General features: G+C 43.0%; 1 protein-coding gene across 3 annotated transcripts in view; it reads left to right on the plus strand.

Moving 5' to 3' along the window:
- Positions 1–14,679, plus strand: part of LOC139746207 (cyclin-G-associated kinase-like) — a 329,022-nt gene that overhangs the window by 83,849 nt on the left and 230,494 nt on the right. For all 3 annotated transcript variants that reach the window (XM_071657155.1, XM_071657166.1, XM_071657174.1), the window contains one exon: positions 3,475–3,613. In XM_071657155.1, the coding sequence (XP_071513256.1) occupies positions 3,475–3,613 (139 nt within the window). The remainder of the gene's footprint in view (positions 1–3,474; positions 3,614–14,679) is intronic.

Here is a 14,679-nt window from a genome sequence, read left to right on the forward strand (position 1 = left end):
CCAAAACTAAGTCCCTAGCTGTCATGTGTAATGCACCAAAACTACAGCTCCATTTTCACATCCAGGCCCCACAAAACCTTCCATGGTTTACCCCAGACGCTTCACATGCCCTGGTTCAATCCATTGACAGCACGTCGACCCCTGTATACCACATTATTCCAATTCACTCTCTTCCTTGCATGCCTTTCACCCTCCTTTATGTTCAGGCCCCGATCACTCAAAACCTTTTTCACTCCATCCCTCCACCTCCAGTTTGGTCTTCCACTTCTCCTCATTCCCTCCACCTTTGATACATATATCCTCTTTGTCAATCTTTCCTCCCTCATTCTCTCCATGTGACCAAACCATTTCAGTACACCCTCTTCTGCTCTCTCAACCACACTCTTTTTATTACCACACATCTCTCTTACCCTTTCATTACTTACTCGATCAAACCACTTCACTCCACCTATTGTCCTCAAACATTTCCATCACATCTACCCTCCTTTGCCTAACCCTATCTATATCCCACGCCTCACAACTACATAACATTGTTGGAACTACTATTCCTTCAAACATACCCATTTTTGCTTTACGAGATAATGTTCTAGCCTTCCACACATTCTTCAACACTCCCAGAACCTTTGCCCTCTCCCCCACCCTGTGACTCATTTGCTTCCATGGTTCCATCTGTTGCTAAATTCACTCCCAGATATCTAAAACACTTCACTTCCTCACATTTTTCTCTATTCTAACTTACCTCCCAATTAACTTGCCCCTCAACCCTACTGAACCTAATAATCTTGCTCTTATTCACATTTACTCTCAGTTTTCTTCTTTCACACTCTTTACCATACTCAGTCACCAGCTTCTGCAGTTTCTGGTCTCCACACACAAACTTTGGAAGCCATTATCATGTTCCCCCTTCGTACCATCACTTTAATTTATTCCCAAGCATACCCCTCAACCTCCTGGATGTTCAGGCTACAACTCAAAATTAATTTCTTCATCCATCCGTCTCCTTCACAGTCTCTCCCATCCCCTTGGTCCCTGCTCTTCTAACATGTAGAACCTGTTAGTTACTGTTTCTTCACTTATCATCTTTATCTCAAGACCATTTTCGCACACTCAGGTCTGCTGTTACAGTTAGGCTGCATTTACTACCTCATCTTGTTCTTACAGTCTTTCTTTACAGGATCACCCAACCTCACACTAAATATTGTCCTCATGCATTTCATGTAGAACATGTCCACTGTGTCCTATTCCTTTTCATTTCTGGCCCAAGATTTTCAGTCATACAACTCTGTTGGGGCTACTATACCTTCAGACATACCTGTCTTTTCCCCAGCAGACTGACCTGTCCCTGTACACACTCTTCAGCACAACCAGAACCTTAATCCCCTTCTTCCACCCAATAACTTCAGCTTCCATGATTCCTCCAGGGGAATATTTGGTGAAGTCTTTAGGGGCCCTCACCTCTGCAGCCCATTACTGGGCCCAGGCAATTTGATTTGGTTGTTGGTCATGTAAGCTGTTGGAAGCTGCAGCCCTCTGGCTTATGTAGCCCCCACAGCCTGGCAGGCAATACACTTTGTAGGTTCTTGACCAGTGTAATCTTAAACTATTGTGCATTCCATCATGTTTCTGATGGTTGCTGAGAAGGTGTTGAAGAGTCTTGGACTCTGAATGTTTGAGTTCTCTCTTTCTGTGCACTTTGCACCTTTGGAATTCAGATGTAGTGTTTTAGAAAGTCTTTCATGCCTGTTATAGTAGTATGTTGTATCTGAATGTGAGTTAGGAACCATACCTAGGATTTTCCAGGTGTACATGACGATGCACCTCTCCCATTTGTGCCCCAGGAAGTATAGCCTCAGAGATTTTAGCTGTTCCCAATAATTTAGCTCTTTTACCACATTGATATGAGCTGCCATATCCATTACCAGTTATGTAAGATTAGCTCTGCATTTCCTATAGGTTCTTTCCATTCAAATTCACACTCAAAACACCCTGTGTAGCCCACATGCTTTTCCTCATTACCTAACTTTTGTTCACATTATCTCTGCTTCCTCTTTCCTTACACTCTCAAAGACTTGGAAACCATTTTCTTTTGTTTTTTCTTGAGTCTGCTGCTGGTGCTGTCATATTCTAACATCTTACCCACCTCATGGGCTTCCTTCTCCATGCATCCTGTAGATCCACCCCTTTCTACAGTACCCACTCATTTTCCTCCCTCATCACTCCATATATGAGCACTTTAAATACCCATGGTGACAACACACCTCTGATGCAGACCCACCTTCACTTGAAACCTCTCAACATACTCCCTTTCTATTTGCACACATGCCTTACTTTCCTTGCTGCATTCAATCCTTTTCCCTCACAACATAAATTTGTAACACCTTTGACAAGGTGTCTCTCTCATCCTTATGTGATTTTTTCAGGCCGACAAATGCCACATGCTGATTACTCTTTCTTCAATTACTTAGATAGATTTTCCAAAGCAAACAACTTCCACACTTTCTTTGCCACTCAAGAAGTGACATTGCTCCTCCCCAGATCTAATGCCCTATGAAAGCTACTGCCCTCTCTCTGACCATTTATACACTTCACCGAATATGTTACACTTGACTTTGTGATTCAAGTATTCAGTTTGTCCCTATTGCCTTTGTGGACATTCTCTCTGTCGGTCTTAAGTCACTTCACTTTGAGCCATACAACCTGTTGACAACAGTCTCACATCCTTGAAAAATTCAACATCAATTCCATCCATTTCTGTTGCTTTACCATACTTCATCTTACATAAGGCTTTCATTGCCTCCTCTTTTACACCAAACTGTTTGTCATTACTTTCTTGTTTCACTTCACAATCATGTCCCAAGCACATCACATGTCACCTTATGTAACACATTCAGCAATCTTTCAGAATACTCAGTCTCCCTCTCCTTTTTTTTTTTACTTCTTTCCCTGTTACCACTTCCCATCTGCTTCCCTTATTGTCAGTTCCATTTATTATCTTGCTCTCCACACACTATTCACCTTCCAAAACATTTTCTTTATTTTTCCAAGAAGTTCACCGATACTCTCTTACCCCACCTCTTATTTCCCTCTTTCAGCTCCTGTACCTTCTTCTGGACCCCCTGCCTCTTTTTCTTGTACACCTCCCAATCACTTATACTTCTCAGCACTTTCTATCCATGCATATCTTTTTTCATTCTCAAATAATTTTAGTTCCTAATCCCACCACTCAAGACCCATTCTCATATGCATGCATCCCATCATCCACATGCCACACACTTCATCCACCCATGTAAACACCACATCCCTAAATACCTTCCATGCTCTCCTTGCTCCCCTTATTTCATTTACTTACTTTATGCCACTCTTCATTCAGTCTGTCATGGTATCTTTGCACACATGCCTCTTTCCTAGTCACATAAGCCATGAGTAGATTTTTTTATTCATTTACCTCATGGAGATTATGATTCTACCTTGCAGGTGTGAGTGGACCTAGCGTACCATCCCATCAACAGCCAGCAAGTGGAGGGGGTTTATTTTCCTCTATAAAGGGGTATTCAGGCAGTATCTTTAAGAACCTCAAGGATACATCAAGCAGAGTCATGCAGACAGTCAGCCAGTAGGTGATGCTTCATGTGTACAGTCGTCTGATATTTTTCTTGTGTATTATATATTTTTATTATACTTTGTCACTGTCTCCCGCATCAGTGAGGTAGCGCATGGAAACGGACAAAAGAATGGCCTAGCCCGACCACATACACATGTATATCCATAAACGTCCACACACGCACATATACATACCTATACATCTCAATGTATACATATATATACACACAAAGACATATACATATATACACATGTACATAATTCATACTGTCTGCCCTTATTCATTCCCATCGCCACCCCTCCACACATGAAATGACAACCCACTCCCCCCGATGTGCGCGAGGTAGCACTAGGAAAAGACAACAAAGGCCACATTCGTTCACACTCGGTCTCTAGCTACCATGTATAATGCACCAAAACACATCTCCCTTTCCACATCCAGGCCCCACAGAACTTTCCATGGTTTACCCAAGATGCTTCACATGCCCTGGTTCAATCCATTGACAGCACATTGACCCCGGTATACCACATCGTTCCAATTCACTCTATTCCTTGCCATCCTTTCACCCTCCTGCATGTTCAGGCCCCGATCTTTCAAAATCTTTTTCACTCCATCTTTCCACCTCCAATTTGGTCTCTCACTTCTCCTCGTTCCCTCCACTTCTGACACATATATCCTCTTTGTCAATCTTTCCTCACTCATTCTCTCCATGTGACCAAACCATATCAAAACACCCTCCTCTACTCTCAACCACATTCTTTTTATTACCACACCTCTCTCTTACCCTATTATTACTTACTCGATCAAACCACCTCACACCACATATTGTCCTCATACATCTTAAGGGTAGCTTAAGGGTAAAGGGGAAGAGTGGTTTGGGAATGTCTTGGGAGTAAAGTCAGGGGTTAGTGAGAGGACAAGAGCAAGGGAAGGAGTAGCACTACTCCTGAAACAGGAGTTGTGGGAGTATGTGATAGAATGTAAGAAAGTAAATTCTAGATTAATATGGGTAAAACTGAAAGTTGATGGAGAGAGATGGGTGATTATTGGTGCATATGCACCTGGGCATGAGAAGAAAGATCATGAGAGGCAAGTGTTTTGAGAGCAGCTGAATAAGTGTGTTAGTGGTTGTGATGCACAAGACCGGGTTATAGTGATGGGTGATTTGAATGCAAAGGTGAGTAATGTGGCAGTTGAGGGAATAATTGGCATACATGGGATGTTCAGTGTTGTAAGTGGAAAAGGTGAAGAGCTTGTAGATTTATGTGCTGAAAAAGGACTGGTGATTGGGAATACCTGGTTTAAAAACCGAGATATACATAAGTATACATATGTATGGTATTGCAGTGGAATTTATTATAAAAGGGGGTGACTGTATTATTGACTGGTTGGCAAGGTTATTTAATGTATGTATGACTCATGGTGAGGTGCCTGAGGATTGGCGGAATGCGTGCATAGTGCCATTGTACAAAGGCAAAGGGGATAAGAGTGAGTGCTCAAATTACAGAGGTATAAGTTTGTTGAGTATTCCTGGTAAATTATATGGGAGGGTATTGATTGAGAGGGTGAAGGCATGTACAGAGCATCAGATTGGGGAAGAGCAGAGTGGTTTCAGAAGTGGTAGAGGATGTGTGGATCAGGTGTTTGCTTTGAAGAATGTATGTGAGAAATACTTAGAAAAGCAAATGGATTTGTATGTAGCATTTATGGATCTGGAGAAGGCATATGATAGAGTTGATAGAGATGCTCTGTGGAAGGTATTAAGAATATATGGTGTGGGAGGCAAGTTGTTAGAAGCAGTGAAAAGTTTTTATTGAGGATGTAAGGCATGTGTACGTGTAGGAAGAGAGGAAAGTGATTGGTTCTCAGTGAATGTAGGTTTGCGGCAGGGGTGTGTGATGTCTCCATGGTTGTTTAATTTGTTTATGGATGGGGTTGTTAGGGAGGTGAATGCAAGAGTTTTGGAAAGAGGGGCAAGTATGAAGTCTGTTGGGGATGAGAGAGCTTGGGAAGTGAGTCAGTTGTTCGCTGATGATACAGCGCTGGTGGCTGATTCATGTGAGAAACTGCAGAAGCTGGTGACTGAGTTTGGTAGAGTGTGTGAAAGAAGAAAGTTAAGAGTAAACGTGAATAAGAGCAAGGTTATTAGGTACAGTAGGATTGAGGGTCAAGTCAATTAGGAGGTAAGTTTGAATGGAGAAAAACTGGAGGAAGTAAAGTGTTTTAGATATTTGGGAGTGGATCTGGCAGTGGATGGAACCATGGAAGCGGAAGTGGATCATAGGGTGGGGGAGGGGGCGAAAATTCTGGGGGCTTTGAAGAATGTGTGGAAGTCGAGAACATTATCTCGGAAAGCAAAAATGGGTATGTTTGAAGGAATAGTGGTTCCAACAATGTTGTATGGTTGCGAGGCGTGGGCTATGGATAGAGTTGTGTGCAGGAGGATGGATGTGCTGGAAATGAGATGTTTGAGGACAATGTAAGGTGTGAGGTGGTTTGATCGAGTAAGTAACGTAAGGGTAAGAGAGATGTATGGAAATAAAAAGAGCGTGGTTGAGAGAGCAGAAGAGGGTGTTTTGAAATGGTTTGGGCACATGGAGAGAATGAGTGAGGAAAGATTGACCAAGAGGATATATGTGTCGGAGGTGGAGGGAACGAGGAGAAGTGGGAGACCAAATTGGAGGTGGAAAGATGGAGTGAAAAAGATTTTGTGTGATCGGGGCCTGAACATGCAGGAGGGTGAAAGGAGGGCAAGGAATAGAATGAATTGGATCGATGTGGTATACCGGGGTTGACGTGCTGTCAGTGGATTGAATCAAGGCATGTGAAGCATCTGGGGTAAACCATGGAAAGCTGTGTAGGTATGTATATTTGCGTGTGTGGACGTATGTATATACATGTGTATGGGTAGGTTGGTGGGGTGGGTTGGGCCATTTCTTTCGTCTGTTTCCTTGCGCTACCTCGCAAACGCGGGAGACAGCGACAAAAAAAAAAAAAAAAAAAAAAAACGTGAGTAGGAGAGATGGCTAGAGAGCGTTATTGGATTATGTGTTAATTGACAGGCACGCAAAAGAGAGACTTTTGGATGTTAATGTGCTGAGAGGTGCAACTGGAGGGATGTCTGATTATTATCTTGTGGAGGCGAAGGTGAAGATTTATATGGGTTTTCAGAAAAGAAGAGAGAATGTTGGGGTGAAGAGAGTGGTGAGAGTAAATGAGCTTGGGAAGGAGACTTGTGTGAGGAAGTACCCTGAAAGACTGAGTACAGAATGGAAAAAGGTGAGAACAAAGGAGGTAAGAGGAGTGGAGAAGGAATGGGACATATTTAGGGAAGCAGTGATGACTTGCGCAAGAGATGCTTGTGGCATGAGAAGGATGGGAGGTGGGTTGATTAGAAAGGGTAGTGAGTGGTGGGATGAAGAAGTAAGATTATTAGTGAAAGAGAAGAGAGAGGCATTTGGACAATTTTTGCAGGGAAAAAATGCAAATGAGTGGGAGATGTATAAAAGAAGGAGACAGGAGGTCAAGAGAAAGATGCAAGAGGTGAAAAAGAGGGCAAATGAGAGTTGGGGTGAGAGAGTATCATTAGATTTTAGGGAGAATAAAAAGATGTTTTGGAAGGAGGTAAATAAAGTGCGTAAGACAAGGGATCAAATGGGAACTTTGGTGGAGGGGGCTAATGGGGAGGTGATAACAAGTAGTGGTGATGTGAGAAGGAGATGGAGTGAGTATTTTGAAGGTTTGTTGAATGTGTTTGATGATAGGGTGGCAGATATCGGGTGTTTTGGTGGAGGTGGTGTGCAAAGTGAGAGGGTTAGGGAAAATGATTTGGTAAACAGAGAATAGGTAGTAAAAGCTTTGCGGAAGATAAAAGCTGGCAAGGCAGTAGGTTTGGATGGTATTGCAGTGGAATTTATTAAAAAAGGGGGTGACTGTATTGTTGACTGGTTGGTAATGTTATTTAATGTATGTATGATTCATGGTGAGATGCCTGAGGATTGGCCGAATGCATCCATAGTACCATTGTACAAAGGCAAAGGGGATAAGAGTGAGTGCTCAAATTACAGAGGTATAAGTTTGTTGAGTATTCCTGGTAAATTATATGGGAGGGTATTGATTGAGAGGGTGAAGGCATGTACAGAGCATTAGATTGGGGAAGAGGCGAGTGGTTTCAGAAGTGGTAGAGAATGTGTGGATCAGGTGTTTGCTTTGAAGAATGTATGTGAGAAATACTTAGAAAAGTGAATGGATTTGTATGTAGCATTTATGGATCTGGAGAAGGCATATGATAGATATGAAAAAGGACTGATGATTGGGAATACCGGGTTTAAAAAGAGAGATATACATAAGTATATGTATGTAAGTAGGAGAGATGGCCAGAGAGCGTTATTGGATTACATGTTAATTGATGGGCACGCGAAAGAGAGACTTTTGGATGTTAATGTTCTGAGAGGTGCAACTGGAGGGATGTCTGATCATTATCTTGTGGAGGTGAAGGTGAAGATTTGTAGGGGTTTTCAGAAAAGAAGAGAGAATGTTGGGGTGAAGAGAGTGGTGAGAGTGAGTGAGCTTGGGAAGGAGACTTGTGTGAGGAAGTACCAGGAGAGATTGAGTACAGAATGGAAAAAGGTGAGAACAAAGGAGGTAAGGGGAGTGGGGGAGGAATGGGATGTATTTAGGGAAGCAGTAATGGCTTGCACAAAAGATGCTTGTGGCATGAGAAGCATGGGAGGTGGGTTGATTAGAAAGGGTAGTGAGTGGTGGGATGAAGAAGTAAGATTATTAGTGAAAGAACAGAGAGAGGCAGTTGGACGATTTTTGCAGGGAAAAAATGCAAATGAGTGGGAGATGTATAAAAGAAAGAGGCAAGAGGTCAAGAGAAAGGTGCAAGAGGTGAAAAAGAGGGCAAATGAGAGTTGGGATGAGAGAGTATCATTAAATTTTAGGGAGAATAAAAAGATGTTTTGGAAGGAGGTAAATAAAGTGCGTAAGACAAGGGAGCAGATGGGAACTTCAGTGAAGGGGGTTAATGGGGAGGTGGTAACAAGTAGTGGTGATGAGAAGGAGATGAAGTGAGTATTTTGAAGGTTTGTTGAATGTGTTTGATGATAGAGTGGCAGATATAGGGTGTTTTGGTGGAGGTGGTGTACAAAGTGAGAGGGTTAGGGAGAATGATTTGGTAAACAGAGAATAGGTAGTAAAAGCTTTGCGGAAGATGAAAGCCGGCAAGGCAGCGGGTTTGGATGGTATTGCAGTGGAATTTATTAAAAAAGGGGGTGGCTGTATTGTTGACTGGTTGGTAAGGTTATCTAATGTATGTATGATTCATGGTGAGGTGCCTGAGGATTGGTGGAATGCTTGCATAGTGCCGTTATACAAAGGCAAAGGGGATAAGAACGAGTGCTCAAATTACAGAGGTAAAAGTTTGTTGAGTATTCCTGGTAAATTGTATGGGAGGGTATTGATTGAGAGGGTGAAGGCATGTACAGAGCATCAGATTGGGGAAGAGCAGAGTGGTTTCAGAAGTGGTAGAGGATGTGTGGATCAGGTGTTTGCTTTGAAGAATGTATGTGAGAAATACTTAGAAAAGCGAATGGATTTGTATGTAGCATTTATGGATCTGGAGAAGGCATATGATAGAGTTGATAGAGATGCTCTGTGGAAGGTACTAAGAATATATGGTGTGGGAGGCAAGTTGTTAGAAGCAGTGAAAAGTTTTTATTGAGGATGTAAGGCATGTGTACGTGTAGGAAGAGAGGAGAGTGATTGGTTCTCAGTGAATGTAGGTTTGCGGCAGGGGTGTGTGATGTCTCCATGGTTGTTTAATTTGTTTATGGATGGGGTTGTTAGGGAGGTGAATGCAAGAGTTTTGGAAAGAGGGGCAAGTATGCAGTCTGTTGTGGATGAGAGAACTTGGGAAGTGAGTCAGTTGTTGTTCACTTATGATACAGCGCTGGTGGCTGATTCGTGTGAGAAACTGCAGAAGCTGGTGACTGAGTTTGGTAAAGTGTGTGAAAGAAGAAAGTTGAAAGTAAATGTGAATAAGAGCAAGGTTATTAGGTACAGTAGGGTTGAGGGTCAAGTCAATTCGGAGGTAAGTTTGAATGGAGAAAAACTGGAGGAAGTGAAGTGTTCTAGATATCTGGGAGTGGATTTGGCAACGGATGGAACCATGGAAGCGGAAGTGAATCATATTTGGAAGTCGAGAACATTATCTTGGAAAGCAAAAATGGGTATGTTTGTAGGAATAGTGGTTCCAATAATGGTGTATGGTTGTGAGGCGTGGGCTATTGATAGAGTTGTGCGCAGGAGGGTGGATGTGTTGGAAATGAGATGTTTGAGGACAATATGTGGTGTGAGGTGGTTTGATCAAGTAAGTAATGTAAGGGTAAGAGAGATGTGTGGAAATAGAATGAGTGTGGTTGAGAGAGCAGAAGAGGGTGTTTTGAAATGGTTTGGTCACATGGAGAGAATGAGTGAGGAAAGATTGACCAAGAGGATATATGTATCAGAGGTGGAGGGAGCGAGGAGAAGTGGGAGACCAAATTGGAGCTGGAAAGATGGAATGAAAAAGATTTTGAGTGATCAGGGCCTGAACATGCAGGAGGGTGAAAGGCGTGCCAGGAATAGAATGAATTGGAACGATGTGGTATACCGGGGTCGACATGCTGTCAATCGTCTGAAGCAGGGCGTGTGAAGCGTCTGGGGTAAACCATGGGAAGTTGTGTGGAGCCTGGATATGGAAAGGGAGCTGTGGTTTCGGTGCATTATTACATGACAGCTGGAGACTGAGTATGAATGAATAGGGCCTTTGTTGTCTTTTCCTAGCGCTGCCTTGCACACATGAGGGGGGAGGGGGTTGTTGTTCCATGTGTGGCGAGGTGGCGATGGGAATAAATAAAGGCAGACAGTATTAATTATGTTATTTACTTTATTTTTATTATACTTTGTCGCTGTCTCCCGCGTTTGCGAGGTAGCGCAAGGAAACAGACGAAAGAAATGGCCCAACCCCCCCCATACACATGTATATACATACGTCCACACACGCAAATATACATACCTACACAGCTTTCCATGGTTTACCCCAGACGCTTGCCTTGCCTTGATTCAATCCACTGACAGCACATCAACCCCGGTATACCACATCGCTCCAATTCACTCTATTCCTTGCCCTCCTTTCACCCTCCTGCATGTTCAGGCCCCGATCACACAAAATCTTTTTCACTCCATCTTTCCACCTCCAATTTGGTCTCCCTCTTCTCCTTGTTCCCTCCACCTCCGACACATATATCCTCTTGGTCAATCTTTCCTCGCTCATCCTCTCCATGTGCCCAAACCACTTCAAAACACCCTCTTCTGCTCTCTCAACCACACTCTTTTTATTTCCACACATCTCTCTTACCCTTACGTTACTCACTCGATCAAACCACCTCACACCACACATTGTCCTCAAACATCTCATTTCCAGCACATCCATCCTCCTGCGCACAACTCTATCCATAGCCCACGCCTCGTAACCATACAACATTGTTGGAACCACTATTCCTTCAAACATACCCATTTTTGCTTTCCGAGATAATGTTCTCGACTTCCACACATTCTTCAAGGCCCCCAGGATTTTCGCCCCCTCCCCCACCCTATGATCCACTTCCGCTTCCATGGTTCCATCCGCTGCCAGATCCACTCCCAGATATCTAAAACACTTCACTTCCTCCAGTTTTTCTCCATTCAAACTCACCTCCCAATTGACTTGACCCTCAACCCTACTGTACCTAATAAACTTGCTCTTATTCAAATTTACTCTTAACTTTCTTCTTCCACACACTTTTCCAAACTCAGTCACCAGCTTCTGCAGTTTCTCACATGAATCAGCCACCAGCGCTGTATCATCAGCGAACAACAACTGACTCACTTCCCAAGCTCTCTCACCCCCAACAGACTTCATACTTGCCCCTCTTTCCAAAACTCTTGCATTTACCTCCCTAACAACCCCATCCATAAACAAATTAAACAACCATGGAGACATCACACACCCCTGCCGCAAACCTACATTCACTGAGAACCAATCACTTTCCTCTCTTCCTACACGTACACATGCCTTACATCCTCGATAAAAACTTTTCACTGCTTCTAACAACTTTCCTCCCACACCATATATTCTTAATACCTTCCACAGAGCATCTCTATCAACTCTATCATATGCCTTCTCCAGATCCATAAATGCTACATACAAATCCATTTGCTTTTCTAAGTATTTCTCACATACATTCTTCAAAGCAAACACCTGATCCACACATCCTCTACCACTTCTGAAACCACACTGCTCTTCCCCAATCTGATGCTCTGTACATGCCTTCACCCTCTCAATCAATACCCTCCCATATAATTTACCAGGAATACTCAACAAACTTATACCTCTGTAATTTGAGCACTCACTCTTATCCCCTTTGCCTTTGTACAATGGCACTATGCACGCATTCCGCCAATCCTCAGGCACCTCACCATGAGTCATACATACATTAAATAACCTTACCAACCAGTCAACAATACAGTCACCCCCTTTTTTAATAAATTCCACTGCAATACCATCCAAACCTGTACATGTGTATATATGTATATGTCTGTGTGTATCTATATGTGTACATTGAGATGTATAGGTATGTATATTTGCATGTGTGAACGTGTATGTATATACATGTGTATGTAGGCGGGTTGGGCCGTTCTTTCGGCTGTTTCCTTGCGCTACCTCGCTAACGCAGGGAGACAGCGACAAAGCAAAATAATAATGATAATAATAATATATATATATAGTTTTTATCGAGGATGTAAGGCATGTGTACGTGTAGGAAGAGAGGAAAGTGATTGGTTCTCAGTGAATGTAGGTTTGCGGTAGGGGTGTGTGATGTCTCCATGGTTGTTTAATTTGTTTATGGATGGGGTTGTTAGGGAGGTGAATGCAAGAGTTTTGGAAAGAGGGGCAAGTATGAAGTCTGTTGGGGATGAGAGAGCTTGGGAAATGAGTCAGTTGTTGTTCGCTGGTGATACAGCGCTGGTGGCTGATTCATGTGAGAAACTGCAGAAGCTGGTGACTGAGTTTGGTAAAGTGTGTGAAAGAAGAAAGTTAAGAGGAAATGTGAATAACAGCAAGGTTATTAGGTACAGTAGGGTTGAGGGTCAAGTCAATTGGGAGGTAAGTTTGAATGGAGAAAAACTGGAGGAAGTAAAGTGTTTTAGATATCTGGGAGTGGATCTGGCAGCGGATGGAACCATGGAAGCAGAAGTGGATCATAGGGTTGGGGAGGGGGCGAAAATTCTGGGAGCCTTGAAGAATGTGTGGAAGTCGAGAACATTATCTCGGAGAGCAAAAATGGGTATGTTTGAAGGAATAGTGGTTCCAGCAATGTTGTATGGTTGCGAGGCGTGGGCTATGGATAGAGTTGTACGCAGGAGGATGGATGTGCTGGAAATGAGATGTTTAAGGACAGTGTGTGGTGTGAGGTGGTTTGATCGAGTAAGTAACGTAAGGGTAAGAGAGATGTGTGGAAATAAAAAGAGCGTGGTTGAGAGAGCAGAAGAGGGTGTTTTGAAATGGTTTGGGCACATGGAGAGAATGAGTGAGAAAAGATTGACCAAGAGGATATATGTGTCAGAGGTGGAGGGAACGAGGAGAAGTGGGAGACCAAATTGGAGGTGGAAAGATGGAGTGAAAATGATTTTGTGTGATCGGGGTCTGAACCAAACTCAGTCACCAGCTTCTGCAGTTTCTCACATGAATCAGCCACCAGCGCTGTATCATCAGCGAACAACAACTGACTCACTTCCCAAGCTCTCTCATCCACAACAGACTTCATTCTTGCCCCTCTTTCCAAAACTCTTGCATTCACCTCCCTAACAACCCCATCCATAAACAAATTAAACAGCCATGGAGACATCACACACCCCTGCCGCAAACCTACATTCACTGAGAACCAATCACTTTCCTCTCTTCCTACACGTACACATGCCTTACATCCTCGATAAAAACTTTTCACTGCTTCTAACAACTTGCCACCCACACCATATATTCTTAATACCTTCCACAGAGCATCTCTATCAACTCTATCATATGCCTTCTCCAGATCCATAAATGCTACATACAAATCCATTTGCTTTTCTAAGTATTTCTCACATACATTCTTCAAAGCAAACACCTTATCCACACATCCTCTACCACTTCTGAAACCACACTGCTCTTCCCCAGTCTGATGCTCTGTACATGCCTTCACCCTCTCAATCAATACCCTCCCATATAATTTACCAGGAATACTCAACAAACTTATACCTCTGTAATTTGAGCACTCACTCTTATCCCCTTTGCCTTTGTACAATGGCACTATGCACGCATTCCGCCAATCCTTAGGCACCTCACCATGAGTCATACATACATTAAATAACCTTACCAACCAGTCAACAATAGAGTCACCCCCTTTTTTAATAAATTCCACTGCAATACCATCTAAACCTGCTGCCTTGCCGGCTTTCATCTTCCGTAAAGCGTTTACTACCTCTTCTCTGTTTACCAAATCATTTCCCCAACCCTCTCACTTTGCACACCATCTCGACCAAGACACCCTATATCTGCCACTCTATCATCAAACACATTCAACAAAACTTCAAAATACTCACTCCATCTCCTTCTCACATCACCACTACTTGTTATCACCTCCCCATTAGCGCCCTTCACTGAAGTTCCCATTTGCTCCCTTTTCTTACGCACTTTATTTACCTCCTTCCAAAACATCTTTTTATTCTTCCTAAAATTTAATGATACTCTCTCACCCCAACTCTCATTTGCCCTCTTTTTCACCTCTTGCACCTTTCTCTTGACCTCCTGTCTCTTTCTTTTATACATCTCCCACTCAATTGCATTTTTTCCCTGCAAAAATTCTCCAAATGCCTCTCTCTTCTCTTTCACTAAAAATCTTACTTCTTCATCCCACCACTCACTACCCTTTCTAATCAACCCACCTCCCACTCTTCTCATGCCACAAGCATCTTTTGCGCAATCCATCACTGATTCCTTAAATACATCCCATTCC

This window comes from Panulirus ornatus, chromosome 4 (assembly GCF_036320965.1).
Source record: "Panulirus ornatus isolate Po-2019 chromosome 4, ASM3632096v1, whole genome shotgun sequence".
NCBI lineage: Eukaryota > Metazoa > Arthropoda > Malacostraca > Decapoda > Palinuridae > Panulirus > Panulirus ornatus.